General features: G+C 34.5%; 1 protein-coding gene across 1 annotated transcript in view; it reads right to left on the bottom strand.

Moving 5' to 3' along the window:
• Positions 1-19,564, bottom strand: part of LOC142351652 (uncharacterized) — a 110,988-nt gene that overhangs the window by 90,552 nt on the left and 872 nt on the right. Inside the window, exon 2 of the mRNA XM_075403792.1 lies at positions 13,739-14,005. Coding sequence (XP_075259907.1) covers positions 13,739-14,000 — 262 coding nt within the window. The 5' untranslated portion in view covers positions 14,001-14,005. The remainder of the gene's footprint in view (positions 1-13,738; positions 14,006-19,564) is intronic.

Genomic DNA, 19,564 nt, shown 5'->3' with positions numbered 1-19,564 from the left:
CAAGGAGTTGTTGAGATCAATGCAAACTCGGTATGGAGTATCCCCTATGTAGGAAGAGTGTAAAACAACAAGAAATTTTGGTACAGCTTGCCTAGGAAAAAAGTTAGTTTTTCATACGGAAATTTGCGATTTTCGCGATTAGCAAATTTTAACAATAGTTATTTTTCATTGGGTCATAGAAAAGTTGAAATCGAAAACAATTCGGTATGGAGTATTATCTTTGTAGGAAGAGTGCAAAACAACAAGAATTTTTGCTACAGCGTATCTAGGAAAAAAAATGAGTTTTTCATACTTAAATTTGCGAATTTCGTGATTAGTGAATTTTAGGAATAGGTCTTTTCATCGGGTCAAGGAGTTGTTGAAATCGAACCAAACTCGGTATGGAGTATCCCCTATGTAGTTAGAGCGTAAAACGATAAGATTTTTTGGTATAGCTTGCCTAGGAAAAAAGTTAGTTTTTCATACGGATATTTGCGACTTTCGCGATTAGCGAATTTTAACTATAGTCATTTTGATAGGGTCATTGAGTTGTTGAAATCGAACCAAACTCGGTATGGAGTATCCTCTGTGTAGGTAGAGTGTAAAACAACAAGAATTGTTGGTCTAGCTTGCCTAGGAAAAGAGTTAGTTTTTCATACGGAAATTTGCGATTTTCGCGATTAGCGAACTTTAACTATAGTTATTTTTCATTGGGTCCTGGAGTCTTTGACATCGAAACAAACTCAGTATGGAGTATCCTCTGTGTAGGAAGATTGTACAACAACAAGAATTTTTGGTATAGCTTGCCTAGGAAAAAAGTTAGTTTTTCATACGGAAATTTTCGATTTATGTGATTAGCGAATTTTAACCATAGTTATTTTTCATTGGGTCATAGAGTTGTTGAAATCGAACCAAACTCGGTTTGGAGTATCCTCTGTGTAGGTAGAGTGTAAAACAAAAGGAATTTTTGGTCTAGTTTGCCTAGGAAAAGAGTTAGTTTTTCATACGGAAATTTGCGATTTTCGCGATTAGCGAATTTTAACTATAGTTATTTTTCATTGGGTCATAGAGTTGTTGAAATCGCACCAAACTCGGTTTGGAGTATCCTCTGTGTAGGTAGAGTGTAAAATAACAAGAATTTTTGTTATAGCTTGCCTAGGAAAAGAGTCAGTTTTTCATACGGAAATTTGCGATTGTCGCGATTAGCGAATTTTAACTATAGTTATTTTTCATTGGGTCATAGAGTTGTTGAAATCGCACCAAACTCGGTTTGGAGTATCCTCTGTGTAGGTAGAGTGTAAAACAACAAGAATTAATGGTCTAGCTTGCCTAGGAAAAGAGTTAGTTTTTCATACGGAAATTTGCGATTTTCGCGATTAGCGAATTTTAACTATAGTTATTTTTCATTGGGTCATAGAATCGTTGAAATCAAACCAAATTCGGTTTGGAGTATCCTCTGTGTAGGTAGAGTGTAAAACAACAAGAATTTTTGGTATAGCTTGCCTAGGAAAAAAGTTAGTTTTTCATACGGAAATTTTCGATTTATGTGATTAGCGAATTTTAACCATAGTTATTTTTCATTGGGTCATAGAGTTGTTGAAATCAAACCAAACTGGGTTTATAGTATCCTCTGTGTAGGTAGAGTGTAAAACAACAAGAATTTTTTGGTATAGCTTGACTAAGAAAAAAGTTAGTTTTTCATACGGAAATTTTCGATTTATGTGATTAGCGAATTTTAACCATAGTTTTTTTTCATTGGGTCATAGAGTTGTTGAAATCGAACCAAACTCGGTTTGGAGTATCCTCTGTGTAGGTAGAGTATAAAACGACAAGAATTTTTGGTCTAGTTTGCCTGGGAAAAGAGTTAGTTTTCCATACGGAAATTTGCGATTTTCGCGATTAGCGAATTTTAACTATAGTTATTTTCCATTGGGTCATAGAGTTGTTGAAATCGCACCAAACTCGGTTTGGAGTATCCTCTGTGTAGGTAGAGTGTAAAACAACAAGAATTTTTGTTATAGCTTGCCTAGGAAAAAAGTTAGTTTTTCATACGGAAATTTGCGATTTTTGTGATTAGCGAATTTTAACTAGTTATTTTTCATTGGGTCATAGAGTTGTTGAAATCGAACCAAACTCGGTTCGGAGTATCCTCTGTGTAGGTAGAGTGTAAAACAACAAGAATTGTTGGTCTAGCTTGCCTAGGAAAAGAGTTAGTTTTTCATACGGAAATTTGCGATTTTCGCGATTAGCGAATTTTAACTATAGTTATTTTTCATTGGGTCATAGAGTCGTTGAAATCAAACCAAATTCGGTTTGGAGTATCCTCTGTGTAGGTAGAGTGTAAAACAACAAGAATTTTTGGTATAGCTTGCCTAGGAAAAAAGTTAGTTTTTCATACGGAAATTTTCGATTTATGTGATTAGCGAATTTTAACCATAGTTATTTTTCATTGGGTCATAGAGTTGTTGAAATCAAACCAAACTCGGTTTATAGTATCCTCTGTGTAGGTAGAGTGTAAAACAACAAGAATTTTTTGGTATAGCTTTACTAAGAAAGAAGTTAGTTTTTCATACGGAAATTTTCGATTTATGTGATTAGCGAATTTTAACCATAGTTATTTTTCATTGGGTCATAGAGTTGTTGAAATCGAACCAAACTCGGTTTGGAGTATCCTCTGTGTAGGTAGAGTGTAAAACAACAAGAATTTTTGGTCTAGTTTGCCTAGGAAAAGAGTTAGTTTTCCATACGGAAATTTGCGATTTTCGCGATTAGCGAATTTTAACTATAGTTATTTTCCATTGGGTCATAGAGTTGTTGAAATCGCACCAAACTCGGTTTGGAGTATCCTCTGTGTAGGCAGAGTGTAAAACAACAAGAATTTTTGTTATAGCTTGCCTAGGAAAAAAGTTAGTTTTTCATACGGAAATTTGCGATTTTTGTGATTAGCGAATTTTAACTAGTTATTTTTCATTGGGTCATAGAGTTGTTGAAATCGAACCAAACTCGGTTTGGAGTATCCTCTGTGTAGGTAGAGTGTAAAACAACAAGAATTGTTGGTCTAGCTTGCCTAGGAAAAGAGTTAGTTTTTCATACGGAAATTTGCGATTTTCGCGATTAGCGAATTTTAACTATAGTTATTTTTCATTGGGTCATAGAGTCGTTGAAATCAAACCAAACTCGGTTTGGAGTATCCTCTGTGTAGGAAGAGTGTAAAACAACAAGAATTTTTGTTATAGCTTGCCTAGGAAAAGAGTTAGTTTTTCATAAAGGAGATTTGCGATTTTCGCGATTAGCGAATTTTAACTATAGTTATTTTTCATTGGGTCATTGAGTTGTTGAAATCGCATCAAAATCGGCTTGGAGTATCCTCTGTGTAGGCAGAGTGTAAAACAACAAGAATTTTTGTTCAAGCTTGCCTAGGAAAAAAATTAGTTTTTCATACGGAAAATTGCGATTTTCGCGATTAGCGAATTTTAACTATAGTTATTTTTCCTTGGTTCCTGGATTTTTTGAAATCGAAACAAACTCGGTATGGAGTATCCTCTGTGTAGGAAGGGTGTAAAACAACAAGAATTTTTGGTATAGCTTGCCTAGGAAAAAAGTTAGTTTTTCATACGGAAATTTTCGATTTATGTGATTAGCGAATTTTAACCATAGTTATTTTTCATTGGGTCATAGAGTTGTTGAAATCAAACCAAACTCGGTTTATAGTATCCTCTGTGTAGGTAGAGTGTAAAACAACAAGAATTTTTTGGTATAGCTTTACTAAGAAAAAAGTTAGTTTTTCATACGGAAATTTTCGATTTATGTGATTAGCGAATTTTAACCATAGTTATTTTTCATTGGGTCATAGAGTTGTTGAAATCGAACCAAACTCGGTTTGGAGTATCCTCTGTGTAGGTAGAGTGTAAAACAACAAGAATTTTTGGTCTAGTTTGCCTAGGAAAAGAGTTAGTTTTCCATACGGAAATTTGCGATTTTCGCGATTAGCGAATTTTAACTATAGTTATTTTCCATTGGGTCATAGAGTTGTTGAAATCGCACCAAACTCGGTTTGGACTATCCTCTGTGTAGGTAGAGTGTAAAACAACAAGAATTTTTGTTATAGCTTGCCTAGGAAAAAAGTTAGTTTTTCATACGGAAATTTGCGATTTTTGTGATTAGCGAATTTTAACTAGTTATTTTTCATTGGGTCATAGAGTTGTTGAAATCGAACCAAACTCGGTTTGGAGTATCCTCTGTGTAGGTAGAGTGTAAAACAACAAGAATTGTTGGTCTAGCTTGCCTAGGAAAAGAGTTAGTTTTTCATACGGAAATTTGCGATTTTCGCGATTAGCGAATTTTAACTATAGTTATTTTTCATTGGGTCATAGAGTCGTTGAAATCAAACCAAACTCGGTTTGGAGTATCCTCTGTGTAGGAAGAGTGTAAAACAACAAGAATTTTTGTTATAGCTTGCCTAGGAAAAGAGTTAGTTTTTCATAAAGGAGATTTGCGATTTTCGCGATTAGCGAATTTTAACTATAGTTATTTTTCATTGGGTCATTGAGTTGTTGAAATCGCATCAAAATCGGCTTGGAGTATCCTCTGTGTAGGCAGAGTGTAAAACAACAAGAATTTTTGTTCAAGCTTGCCTAGGAAAAAAATTAGTTTTTCATACGGAAAATTGCGATTTTCGCGATTAGCGAATTTTAACTATAGTTATTTTTCCTTGGTTCCTGGATTTTTTGAAATCGAAACAAACTCGGTATGGAGTATCCTCTGTGTAGGAAGGGTGTAAAACAACAAGAATTTTTGGTTTAGCTTGCCTAGGAAAAAAGTTAGTTTTTCATACGGAAATTTGCGATTTTTGTGATTAGCGAATTTTAACTAGTTATTTTTCATTGGGTCATAGAGTTGTTGAAATCGAACCAAACTCGGTTTGGAGTATCCTCTGTGTAGGTAGAGTGTAAAACAACAAGAATTGTTGGTCTAGCTTGCCTAGGAAAAGAGTTAGTTTTTCATACGGAAATTTGCGATTTTCGCGATTAGCGAATTTTAACTATAGTTATTTTTCATTGGGTCATAGAGTCGTTGAAATCGAACCAAACTCGGTTTGGAGTATCCTCTGTGTAGGTAGAGTGTAAAACAACAAGAATTGTTGGTCTAGCTTGCCTAGGAAAAGAGTTAGTTTTTCATACGGAAATTTGCGATTTTCGCCATTAGCGAGTTTTAACTATAGTTATTTTTCATTGGGTCATAGAGTTGTTGAAATCGAAACAAAATCGGTATGGAGTATTCTCGTTGTAGGAAGAGTGCAAAACGACAAAAATTTTTGCTATAGCTGTCTAGGAAAAAAGTTAGTTTTTCATACTTAAATTTGCGAATTTCGTGATTAGCGAATTTTAGGAAAAGGTCTTTTCATCGGGTCAAGGAGTTGTTGAAATCGAACCAAACTCGGTATGGAGTATCCCTTATGTAGGTAGAGCGTAAAACGATAAGATTTTTTGGTATAGCTTGCCTAGGAAAAAAGTTAGTTTTTCATACGGATATTTGCGACTTTCGCGATTAGCGAATTTTAACTGTAGTCATTTTGATAGGGTCATTGAGTTGTTGAAATCGAACCAAACTCGGTATGGAGTATCCTCTGTGTAGGTAGAGTGTAAAACAACAAGAATTGTTGGTCTAGCTTGCCTAGGAAAAGAGTTAGTTTTTCATACGGAAATTTGCGATTTTCGCGATTAGCGAATTTTAACTATAGTTATTTTTCATTGGGTCATAGAGTCGTTGAAATTGAACCAAACTCGGTTTGGAGTATCCTCTGTGTAGGAAGAGTGTAAAACAACAAGAATTTTTGTTATAGCTTGCCTAGGAAAAGACTTAGTTTTTCATAAAGGAAATTTGCGATTTTCGCGATCAGCGAATTTTAAATATAGTTATTTTTCATTGGGTCATAGAAATGTTGAAATCGAAAACAAACTCGGTATGGAGTATCCTCTGTGTAGGAAGGGTGTAAAACAACAAGAATTTTTGGTTTAGCTTGCCTAGGAAAAAAGTTAGTTTTTCATACGGAAATTTGCGATTTTTGTGATTAGCGAGTTTTAACTAGTTATTTTTCATTGGGTCATAGAGTTGTTGAAATCGAACCAAACTCGGTTTGGAGTATCCTCTGTGTAGGTAGAGTGTAAAACAACAAGAATTTTTGTTATAGCTTGCCTAGGAAAAGAGTTAGTTTTTCATAAAGGAAATTTGCGATTTTCGCGATTAGCGAATTTTAACTTTAGTTATTTTTCATTGGGTCATAGAGTCGTTGAAATCGAACCAAACTCGGTTTGGAGTATCCTCTTTGTAGGTAGAGTGTAAAACAACAAGAATTGTTGGTCTAGCTTGCCTAAGAAAAGAGTTAGTTTTTCATACGGAAATTTGCGATTTTCGCAATTAGCGAGTTTTAACTATAGTTATTTTTCATTGGGTCATAGAGTTGTTGAAATCCAAACAAACTCGGTATGGAGTATTCTCTTTGTAGGAAGAGTGCAAAACAACAAAAATTTTTGCTATAGCTGTCTAGGAAAAAAGTTAGTTTTTCATACTTAAATTTGCGAATTTCGTGATTAGCGAATTTTAGGAAAAGGTCTTTTCATCGGGTCAAGGAGTTGTTGAAATCGAACCAAACTCGGTATGGAGTATCCCCTATGTAGGTAGAGCGTAAAACGATAAGATTTTTTGGTATAGCTTGCCTAGGAAAAAAGTTAGTTTTTCATACGGATATTTGCGACTTTCGCGATTAGCGAATTTTAACTATAGTCATTTTGATAGGGTCATTGAGTTGTTGAAATCGAACCAAACTCGGTTTGGAGTATCCTCTGTGTAGGTAGAGTGTAAAACAACAAGAATCGTTGCTCTAGCTTGCCTAGGAAAAGAGTTAGTTTTTCATACGGAAATTTGCGATTTTCGCGATTAGCGAATTTTAACTATAGTTATTTTTCATTGGGTCATAGAGTCGTTGAAATCGAACCAAACTCGGTTTGGAGTATCCTCTGTGTAGGAAGAGTGTAAAACAACAAGAATTGTTGGTCTAGCTTGCCTAGGAAAAGAGTTAGTTTTTCATGCGGAAATTTTGCGATTTTCGCGATTAGCGAATTTTAACTATAGTTATTTTTCATTGGGTCATAGAGTCGTTGAAATTGAACCAAACTCGGTTTGGAGTATCCTCTGCGTAGGAAGAGTGTAAAACAACAAGAATTTTTTTTATAGCTTGCCTAGGAAAAGACTTAGTTTTTCATAAAGGAAATTTGTGATTTTCGCGATCAGCGAATTTTAAATATAGTTATTTTTCATTGGGTCATAGAAATGTTGAAATCAAAAACATTTCGGTATGGAGTATTCTTATTATAGGAAGAGTGCAAAACAACAAAAATTTTTGCTATAGCTGTCTAGGAAAAAAAGTTAGTTTTTCATACTTAAATTTGCGAACTTCGTGAATAGCGAATTTTAGGAATAGGTCTTTTCATCGGGTCAAGGAAATGTTGAAATCGAACCAAACTCGGTATGGAGTATCCCCTATGTAGTTAGAGCGTAAAACGATAGGATTTTTTGGTATAGCTTGCCTAGGAAAAAAGTTAGTTTTTCATACGGATATTTGCGACTTTCGCGATTAGCGAATTTTAACTATAGTCATTTTGATAGGGTCATTGAGTTGTTGAAATCAACCAAACTCGGTATGGAGTATCCTCTGTGTAGTTAGAGTGTAAAACAACAAGAATTGTTGGTTTAGCTTGCCTAGGAAAAAAGTTAGTTTTTCATACGGAAATTTGCGATTTTTGTGATTAGCGAGTTTTAACTAGTTATTTTTCATTGGGTCATAGAGTTGTTGAAATCGAACCAAACTCGGTTTGGAGTATCCGCTGTGTAGGTAGAGTGTAAAACAACAAGAATTGTTGGTCTAGCTTGCCTAGGAAAAGAGTTAGTTTTTCATGCGGAAATTTTGCGATTTTCGCGATTAGCGAATTTTAACTATAGTTATTTTTCATTGGGTCATAGAGTCGTTGAAATTGAATCAAACTCGGTTTGGAGTATCCTCTGTGTAGGAAGAGTGTAAAACAACAAGAATTTTTGTTATAGCTTGCCTAGGAAAAGACTTAGTTTTTCATAAAGGAAATTTGTGATTTTCGCGATCAGCGAATTTTAAATATAGTTATTTTTCATTGGGTCATAGAAATGTTGAAATCGAAAACATTTCGGTATGGAGTATTCTTATTATAGGAAGAGTGCAAAACAACAAAAATTTTTGCTATAGCTGTCTAGGAAAAAAAGTTAGTTTTTCATAGTTAAATTTGCGAACTTCGTGAATAGCGAATTTTAGGAATAGGTCTTTTCATCGGGTCAAGGAAATGTTGAAATCGAACCAAACTCGGTATGGAGTATCCCCTATGTAGTTAGAGCGTAAAACGATAGGATTTTTTGGTATAGCTTGCCTAGGAAAAAAGTTAGTTTTTCATACGGATATTTGCGACTTTCGCGATTAGCGAATTTTAACTATAGTCATTTTGATAGGGTCATTGAGTTGTTGAAATCAACCAAACTCGGTATGGAGTATCCTCTGTTTAGGTAGAGTGTAAAACAACAAGAATTGTTGGTCTAGCTTGCCTAGGAAAAGAGTTAGTTTTTCATGCGGAAATTTTGCGATTTTCGCGATTAGCGAATTTTAACTATAGTTATTTTTCATTGGGTCATAGAGTCGTTGAAATCGAACCAAACTCGGTTTGGAGTACCCTCTGTGTAGGTAGAGTGTACAACAACAAGAATTGTTGGTCTAGCTTGCCTAGGAAAAGAGTTAGTTTTTCATACGGAAATTTGCGATTTTCGCCATTAGCGAGTTTTAACTAGTTATTTTTCATTGGGTCATAGAGTTGTTGAAATCGAACCAAACTCGGTTTGGAGTATCCTCTGTGTAGGTAGAGTGTAAAACAACAAGAATTGTTGGTCTAGCTTGCCTAGGAGAAGAGTTAGTTTTTCATGCGGAAATTTTGCGATTTTCGCGATTAGCGAATTTTAACTATAGTTATTTTTCATTGGGTCATAGAGTCGTTGAAATCGAACCAAACTCGGTATGGAGTATCCTCTGTGTAGGAAGAGTGTACAACAACAACAATTTTTGGTTTAGCTTGCCCAGGAAAAAAGTTAGTTTTTCATACGGAAATTTGCGATTTTCGCGATTAGCGAATTTTAACTATAGTTATTTTTCATTGGGTCATAGAGTCGTTGAAATCAAACCAAACTCGGTTTGGAGTATCCTCTGTGTAGGAAGAGTGTAAAACAACAAGAATTTTTGGTATAGCTTGCCTAGGAAAAAAGTTAGTTTTTCATACGGAAATTTTCGATTTATGTGATTAGCGAATTTTAACCATAGTTATTTTTCATTGGGTCATAGAGTTGTTGAAATCCAAACAAACTCGGTATGGAGTATTCTCTTTGTAGGAAGAGTGCAAAACAACAAAAATTTTTACTATAGCTGTCTAGGAAAAAAGTTAGTTTTTCGTACTTAAATTTGCGAATTTCGTGATTAGCGAATTTTAGGAAAAGGTCTTTTCATCGGGTCAAGGAGTTGTTGAAATCGAACCAAACTCGGTATGGAGTATCCCCTATGTAGGTAGAGCGTAAAACGATAAGATTTTTTGGTATAGCTTGCCTAGGAAAAAAGTTAGTTTTTCATACGGATATTTGCGACTTTCGCGATTAGCGAATTTTAACTATAGTCATTTTGATAGGGTCATTGAGTTGTTGAAATCGAACCAAACTCGGTTTGGAGTATCCTCTGTGTAGGTAGAGTATAAAACAACAAGAATTGTTGCTCTAGCTTGCCTAGGAAAAGAGTTAGTTTTTCATACGGAAATTTGCGATTTTCGCGATTAGCGAATTTTAACTATAGTTATTTTTCATTGGGTCATAGAGTCGTTGAAATTGAACCAAACTCGGTTTGGAGTATCCTCTGTGTAGGAAGAGTGTAAAACAACAAGAATTTTTTTTTATAGCTTGCCTAGGAAAAGACTTAGTTTTTCATAAAGGAAATTTGCGATTTTCGCGATCAGCGAATTTTAAATATAGTTATTTTTCATTGGGTCATAGAAATGTTGAAATCGAAAACAATTCGGTATGGAGTATTCTTATTATAGGAAGAGTGCAAAACAACACAAATTTTTGCTATAGCTGTCTAGGAAAAAAGTTAGTTTTTCATACTTAAATTTGCGAACTTCGTGATTAGCGGATTTTAGGAATAGGTCTTTTCTTCGGGTCAAGGAGTTGTTGAAATCGAACCAAACTCGGTATGGAGTATCCCCTATGTAGTTAGAGCGTAAAACGATAAGATTTTTTGGTATAGCTTGCCTAGGAAAAAAGTTAGTTTTTCATACGGATATTTGCGACTTTCGCGATTAGCGAATTTTAACTATAGTCATTTTGATAGGGTCATTGAGTTGTTGAAATCAACCAAACTCGGTATGGAGTATCCTCTGTGTAGGTAGAGTGTTAAACAACAAGAATTTTCGGTATAGCTTGCCTCGGAAATAGGTTAGTTTTTCATACGGAAATTTGCGATTTTAGCGATTAGGGAATTTTAAATATAGTTATTTTTGATTGGGTCATAGAGTTGTCCAAATTGAACAAAACTTGGTATGAAGTATCCCCAGGGTATATAGAATCTAGGGAAAAAAGAATTGTCGGTATAGCAAGCCTCTGGAAAAAGTTAACTTCTTTATATATATTATTTTATCTAATATATTTTGTAATTTTTTATAATTTTGTTTTTGTTTCCGCAAATTCTTAGCTATTTTATTGTTTGCTTTTATTTTGTTTTGGAGATATAGTTTAGGCCTGGTTTTTCGGCCACTGTTTTGCTCAAAAATCTCCTATAGTTGAATGTACATAACTCCGCCGTAGCCGGTCCCTAGCCCGGTTGAGATAAGGAGGAAGGAAATATACCCAAACCATAATGGAAAAATCTCAAGAGTTGATTTTTGTGAAATCAAATTGAGATATTTCCGACACTACTGTGGCTAAATATATATATAGACCCATTTAGTGCATCTGGTCAGACTACCTCGTGCTTTCGAGACGGTTTACGGGCCAAAGATTTTGCCGAAAAATAACGGGGAAAAGAGTGTAAAGAGTTTAAAAATAATAATTTTAAATCGTTAGTTCCCCCTTATTAAGGGTGGAATTACATATTAAAGTGAAATTTACGGTTGTAAATGATAGAAAAAGAGTGTAAACAAGAGTGTAACAATAAGTTTTAACGATGTTAAAAAGAGTGTAATAATAAGTTTTAACGGTGTAATAAAGAGTGTAAGAATAGGTTTTAACAGTGTAATCCAAAGAGTGTAAAAATAAGTTAGTCCACTCTTCTTCCACCGTTAACTCTTAAAATTATACCACTAACATTACACTTTAACAGGTAATTCCGCCCTCAATAAGGGGGCACCAACGGTGTAAACATATTATTTTTAAACTCTTTACACTCTTTTCCCCGTTATTTTTCGGCAAAATCCTCGGCCCGGGATGCATAATGTCCAAAAACAACAGCTCCTTGTTTCCAGCAAAAGAATTGTCTGATTACTTATAGAAAAAACGCTTAACCCTATGCACTGGCTGAGGACCTTGTCATTTAGAAGCTCTATCTTTGATTTGTCCCTTGAGATCACAATAAATGTCAAATTTGAACGCCAAAGCAGGGCTAAGTTATCCAGATTGTGGATTAGGCAGAGGAAATGACTCGAAAAGTCCAGAGGTTTTTTTGTTCAATGCAAGAGGAATTGCTTTTTTAAACACCAGTCGTTAGTCTTTATTTCGCTATGTAACTTCGATTCGTAAATAAGTCAAGGCTTTGTTGATCGAATTTTCTAAACTTAACATTTGATTGCCATTTTCAGTGATCGTTGGACGGAAACAAGAAAGAATCGAAGACGGTCACGTGGAAGAATAGAAAATGGGAGGCACCCTTATATCATGGCAATAAATACCGTCAAAATTGTTCAATGGAACTTTTGCTTTGAATTGTTCAATTTCACTTTCTACGATCAGTATCCAGACGAGTAGTTCGCTATATTTTATTTTTCTATTGATTATTGTGATATTCGACGCAATTTTTCAGGTTTCTTTTTTCGAATTCGAATTCAATTATATGGGCACAGCATGGGTTATGTTTCAGCGTTTTTGTCTGTGTATTCAAAAGGTTATTTTTCCCAGAAAGTAGGAGTATTTGCTCGATGTGGTTGTCATTTGCTCGAACATGGCTTGAATTTTTTTAATTATTTTGAATGTTTCCTAATTTTCTATTTGTTGCTTTTGGAAAATTTTGTGAAGCTGCAGAATTTATCTTTGAGCGCGCATACATTTTCGCTTTCCAATCATACTCCTTCACTTAGGAATGTAGCGGCTTTTCGTAATGAGAGAAAAAATTAAAATAAAAGAAATGTAAAAGAGAGTTTTCTGTAGAAATTTTAAGCATCGCTGTTTGCTTTATTAACAAACCAAGACCAATTAATCTTCATTTGGCACCTTCAAAAAATTGAGGTCCACAGACCATATATAAAAGCGAACAAAAGGTGAGAAAACAATTAAACAAAGAAAAAGTGTTTTACAAAAAGTCAGGACAGAAACCTATTTTCAGTAACTGTTATTCCAAAGTTCCCTTTTATCAAAACTGTGATAAAGAAGAGTTTTCCAACGCTTAGGCAGTCTTTTTTATTCTTCTTTTAATGATCTTTCAAGTGCTAGCTTTTAATCTTCATATGTAAATTTAGCAATGTCTCGATACTCTCTCTAGCACACACACATACGCTCGCTGGTTAGCTTTTCAATTTCAGGTTAAAAACCCAAGACTAGTCAATTGTAAATAAAAAAACTCAAGTTTTTTTTCAATTTTGAAATGCGACCTCCAGAACCTTTGCGGGGACAATCTATTTACTCCAAAATTTAATACAATTTCTCCGCCACCTAAAAACTTCTAAAAATTGACATTTTTTTGTCCCCAAAAAAAGTGGCCGAAACATTACAGATCTTCATAAATTTTTTGCCCTACAATTTTTTGACATACTTTGTTCAAGTTTTCGTCACACCAGACACAGACCGAGAAAAATTTGTTCACCGCAAAAATTCAAAAAAAAATATTTTTGTCCCCCTACATTTATGAGTACCTTTTACAGTTTTTTTTTACCCCGTCTAGTTTTGAATAGTCGAGTGGGAAACGCAAGAACAGTCACTTCTGGCTACAAATGAGTCTATGGTTTTTCAATTTTGAAATGCAAATTTATCAACCCGAAAAATTGCAAAATGTTCACAAACTCTTCGCAACCTCAACAAAACCTTGCAAAATTGGAAATTTTTGACCCTGTGCAATTTAGGCCGAAATATTACAAGTTGTTTTCCTCTACAATTTTGAGAACGTTTTACAAGTTTTCGTCTCTTCTGACAGAACTCTCGAAAGGTTTTTGTTCCTTGCAAAAAATTGAGACAAAATTCCAGATTTTTGTGCTCACTCTACAATTTGGGACAATTTTTTAAAGTTTTCGCCCCATACAATTTTGAAAAATTTTCATGTTTTTGTCGCCCTGAAATTTTGAAAAAAATACAAATTTTGTCAATTGTTCAAGACGAGAAAAAAAAACGTCCCAAAACATGTACATCATGGATCGTCACGGAGGGAACGCCCCCTCCCCCGGTGACAATCCGTGAGTTTTGCCTTGCTGCTGAGCCCACCGAAATGGATTTTGAAAACACAACTTACAAATGTTAGAACAGAGAACAAAGAATACAATGAGTGCCCGTTTGAGAATATCAGCCACAGCTTGAACCCACATCAACGTCTGGGCTGAACTGTTGCCTTCCAGACCCATAGACATCAGGATCACAATTATCTGGCTGGACATTACAACAACATGCACTGGTACAGACCCAAGTGACAACAGAATCTGAGAGAAGGCTACCTGGAACGTTGGGATGGGAACTGTGTCGGTTGTGTTCACATCAACAACAGGGAGTGACGACATGGTTTCTGCAAAATCAAAGAAATTTTCAGAAAACCTATTCTGTACATACACAAACACACAACATACACACCCATTTCAAACCAACACCATCTCTGTCTTACGCCCATAATGATATCTGTATGGGGGATTTATTTTACTCAAAAATTTATTATAATTCCATTTTGCAATTTTAATACATTTCCGAGCAAATATTACTATAAAGGGGATCTGATTATCTCGCGTATTATCCGTCCAACATGGAAATAAGAGGTATTAGATAGGCGATTTAATGAAAATGTCAATGCTGATCTGGACAATAGCCCTTTCTGAACCGTCGTAGCCCTTTGTGAACCAAAAGTTTCGAATTTCGAAAATTTCAAATAGGTCTTTATTGAAAGATGCCAAGTGCCACCACTAAGAATTGTTGAAGAATTTTAGAGCGAAGACGGAGAAAAAAAATCAGTGTAGGTGAGTAACATAGAGAGGCGATTTCTCCATTATGGACAAAAAAGTTATCCCTAAATTTATTATGAAAAAAGTTTAGTTGGTTTTGCTTAAGTCTATGCATTTTTTTAAAAAATCTGGTTCGCATTTCAGTATGAAGCTTAATTGTTTTCGAAAGTTAACACCAGTTTTTTTAGGGCTAAGACCAGTCACAATGTTGGTTACCTTTAGCTGTCGCGATTTTGATCTTTTTGGTTCAATATTTTAATTTTCTTTTTTGGTGATCAGGCCATCAAGAAACTGTCTATGAGATAGATATCTTCTGAAGGTCTGTTTTGTTTCGAATTTTTAATCACTCTTGTTTTTGTAACCATCTTGGAGGAAATATTACAAACCGGAATTATGAGGTAGTTGCCATACACTTTATTGAAAATTTTAATGCCGATCTGTACACACTCTGCAATGCCCCTAACTCAACCCCACTGCTAGTAGCCGTTTATGGCCCTAAAGTTTCAAATTTGTACATTGCTGTTTAGGACGCTCTGTATACAAAAATAACTCATCATATGTGCGTGGGCGAAAGGGCGAAAGAAGAGAAAAGACCTCGGGTCGACGAAAAATCGGAAAATATATACGATAAGCGATAAATTTTTTTTCACCGCAAATTTTGTACATAATTTTGCGGTGAATTGCGGTGAAATAATGTAGAGTGAGCCGCCACATTTCACCGCTAAAAGATGAAATTTCATCACGTACTTTAAATTACCTCACTTGCACGGGTTCGAACGTCTCACCTAATGCATGGCAGCCATTCCTTCTTCCACTTCACCACCTTTCACTACTCTTTGCTAAATTTGTTCTGAATTTAAATCAAATTAAATACTTTCTGTAAACATGCGCGTTAAAATTTTTTAAGATTTGCGACATCTAGCGGTAAAATTACATATTTATCGGTGAAATGTGGTATTTTTTTGTATGTTCACCGCTTGGTGTGGTGGTGAAATTTCAAAACTTCACCGCTTAAAAAGATGTAAAAAATATGTAAGATTAGTGGGTAGTTTTTTTTTTGGGGGGGGGGGTAAAATCTAACAATACCCCACTAAAGTTACCCCACAATCTTACATCTTTTTGAAACTTTTTTTCTAGCCAATTTATGTAATTTCACCACTAAATTAAGAGGTGAGTATATGTAATTTCAACGCAATCATAGCTTATCTCACATAATTTCGAAATCTTTTTGGGCGGTGAATTTATGTAATTTCAACGCTACCAGGCGATAAATTGTCTTCGCCGCATTCACCGCTTATCTTACAATGCTTTCCGCATTCACCGCTTGTCTTGCATATTTTTTGCTTTGAATGGCGGTGACCCTCGACCCGGGTTCTTCAAATTCCCAGTAAATAGTACAGTTGAGTGATTGGTTCGCACTAAAATTGAGATTTTTTCACATGCAGTGCACAGTTTGTGAACCAAATCGGAAGAAGTTCAAAAATATTTAGAGACTTTTATGGGCGTTATTCATATATGCTTATTTTCAAGCGGAATTTTCATCAAATACGTTGCAGATTTTGATTGTCTAAATAAGTTAAAAGAGAAAGAAGAAAAAACTGCTTTTTCATGCTTGAACTAGCTGCACGCTCAAAAAATACTACAATTTTCTACCTAATACTTTAAAAATTATCGAACAATAATAAATAAAGAGATCCAACCTCAACGTATGAATGAAAACACCTAAACAAGCTATACACCCAATTTTTGAAACAATTTTTTTTCTTCCACCGTATGCCGGATATATAGGAAAAGAATAAAAAAAGAAAGAAAAAATTCAGCAAAAAGAATAAGCAGCAGTTTTTTTGCGTTCTGGCTTCAGGTTTAGATAGAAATCATTTTTATTGCAACCCACACTATTGTTCAAAAAACCTAGGAATAAGTACAGTATTCTTAGAAAGCGCCACAATCATGAAATTAAACAGTGTTTTTGGTCAAATCAGTTCTCTACTAACAAGTTAATACGTCTATAAATTTTTGAAATTTTGTTTGTGGTTTATATATTCTACAATAATGTTTCCATCGGCATCTAAGTCAAGTCTCCGACAAGGGACTGTGCAAATCTCTCCAGAGAACTGTCTATTTTTGTAACTGCTGCATCAAAATTGCCAGCAAATTTTAATTGGATTTAGACCGAGCCCATTTTTTGACCAATCTAGATTTCGGAGAACCCCACCGCCCATTTTGGTCACTGAACAAAGTGATGAAAATTTTGTGATTTATGTACAGTAGCCTCATCTTGTCGATAAATGATTCAAAATACAATTTTTCTCTCATTTTTTTCCAAAATTTCCAAGTAAACTAAAAACCTTCAGCCTATTTGAACATCTAACTATTAGTTTCCTGTGTTTGGATTGTACCCCGGAACATAAGTGATTGCTGGTCGGAACTTGATTTTTGTGTGCTTTTTGTCAATAAATTTTGTTCCATTTCTTCAATGAACCCGCACAATTCCCTCACTGACAACGCTCTTAGACTGTTAAGGTTTGGTATCTTGTAACCAGGCTGTCCACTAGATCTTGATTTTAAGCTAGGCTTCTCCCATCTTAATTTTCGTGAAAATTGGACAGTTCGAATTGCATCTGCAAGCAGTGAAAAAACCAAGCAGCGCAGCCGTCTTTTCTGTTTAAGGGTGGAAACACGAGAACAACTTTTTGTTTTACATTTCAAAATTTCCTGCTTTCTCCATGCCATTACGCAAATCAAAAATTTTGTTCCAAAATGAAGCCACCGAAAGAGCACGAATCGTGCTGTACGTAGCTTTTTGGTACCATAGTGTATGTAAATTCACGTATCTTAATAAAAAATAGTTCTCAATAAATCACGCGTCCATTCTATCACGCTAAAAACTAAGTTTTCTACTGTTCTCTGTTCAACTATGCGTATCCAAATAAAGAATTATGGATCAAAAGTTCAGGTATATTGTATTCGACGTTGGGCATTTGCTCTTTCTATTTGATTTTATTGCTTTTTTTATGTACGTCTACGACAAGCGCATATGGGCCATCATTTTCTGCAAAAACTTCTTACATAATGTATCTATATTAACTTGCTTTTTTCGGACAATTCGTCTTTTATAAATAATATATTTTTTTATTTTCCTCTTCTTTGTTAGGTTGAGATATCTGGTTTTTCAATCGGTCTTCTCGTAGGGTTAAATGGAAAGTTAGTCATTTTTCACATTGTACGTAAAATAATGTGCGTTTCAGGTCAGAGTAAAATGCTTAGAGCATGCATTTGATAGTTTATTGCTGAGATGATGATGTGATAAAAAAGAGTTTTGTTCACAAATTCCTCTAACAACTTTAAAAAATATTTCTTACCAGAAGTAGCCTTATGGTCATATTCACAATAATGATAAGTCAGACGTAATTTTTGTGTAAGAATCTCCTTATTATTAAAGAAATCTCCAGTGTGAATAAAACAAAAATTTTAAATTTTGTGTGCTGATAATATCAAGGTCGGTGTGTCAACGCTACAAAACCCAAAATTACGTCAAAACTGGTGGTGAATGCGTTTAATTTAAGTAAGATCTAAACTTGATCGTAAGTGTTACATAATTTTGCATTTTTGAGTTTGAAATTTTGCGTTGAAACTAGCGTTGATGTTATATAACTTTGCATTGAATTTAGCGTAGATTTTACACAATTTGGCGTTGAATTGAGCGTTGATCTTACAAAAACTTGCTTTTCTAAGCGTAGATCCTATTTGTTTTAGCGTTTATTTTAGCGTTGATCATACAAAACTTTAAATTGAATTTAGCGTAGATCTTTATTAGTTTTGTGTTGAATTTAGCTTAGTTATTGCATAGTTTTGCGTTCAAATTAGCGTAGATCCTACAATATTTTTCGTTGAAATTAGCGTTGGTCTTACAAAATTCTGCGTTGAATATAGCGTTGATTTCTGATTACATATAAAGAATGTGGGTCCTAAAAGCAATAAAGTTAAGTGAGACAGTGGTAGAAGAGGCGACAAGCATGCATGAGGGCACTAGCTCGATTCGTAAAAATAGAGCTCTAAGCGTTGAATTATTGCAAAACCTACGCTAAAATAAACGCAGAATTATGTCATATATACGCTTAGAAACGCAAAATCATGTAGGATCTACGCTTAAAAGTGCACATTTCATCGCATTTTTAGCAAAATTTTTTAAAAAAATTGCGGTGAACTTTCTGATTTGTCAACGCTAGTTGCCACTTAACGTATATAATTTTAGCAAAAATCCTCAGCCCGGTAATGTTTTCAGTTTCAAAGTTACGGTTTGTAACGCATGCGCTTTTCAGTCTTTCTCTTACTAGTTCTGTATACAAAAAAGGTTGTGTAAATTCAATGACTTTGTGTTCATCTTATTTTTTGACTAGTTTACTACTTGTTCACATTATTAATGTCCACAAAAGAAGGAGATGATAGAGTCTTCCGTTGGTACTCCGTTGTCCTCTATTTGCGACATAGTTTCATATGTTATTTTGAGTGACTATAATAAATTTTGAGTCCGGTGATGTTGTTTATATTTGAAATTTCTGAAAATTTTTAGATGCTCAAATGACATCTCTCTATTGACCATCATTCTGTACTCAGTTGTAGACATTATTTCGTTTGTTGAATTTTAGATGTTCAAGTTTGTACTCATTTTGTACTGTATTGTAGAGAAAAAAATTTTTGTTGCATAACTGCAAGAGTTATAAAACAAAAAACTTTTAAATTATGGCGACTAGGACAAGTTGTAAGCAAAAATTCCATTATAAGGAGTTCTATGAAATTGAATTTTCAGAAAGTTTTTAATACTTCATGGAAAGGAGGGAAAAATTAGTTTTACAAAAAACTGATATAAATAAATGAAATACTGAGTTTTATGCGAACACAGAATTGTGGAAAAATTAAAGTCATAGAACTTCAAAGATAAAAAACATTAGAGTAAAACAAAAAAAAATTCTTTTCTATTGCTCATGGCTGTGAAAAAAAACAACGCAGTTGAGAAATTAGAAAAAAACGGATTTTAAAACGGTCTCTCTGTTGTTCCCTTTATGTGACCTCCCTTCATGCGCTATATGTCGCCTGTTCTGTGTATTTCCTGGGCTTGTTTTAGAGTTTTG

This window comes from Convolutriloba macropyga, chromosome 13 (genome assembly GCF_964194025.1).
Source record: "Convolutriloba macropyga chromosome 13, txConMacr16.3, whole genome shotgun sequence".
Classification (NCBI taxonomy): domain Eukaryota; kingdom Metazoa; phylum Xenacoelomorpha; order Acoela; family Convolutidae; genus Convolutriloba; species Convolutriloba macropyga.
The sequence above is the reverse complement of the archived record's forward strand: the minus strand, read 5'-3'. Positions and strand labels throughout refer to the sequence as shown.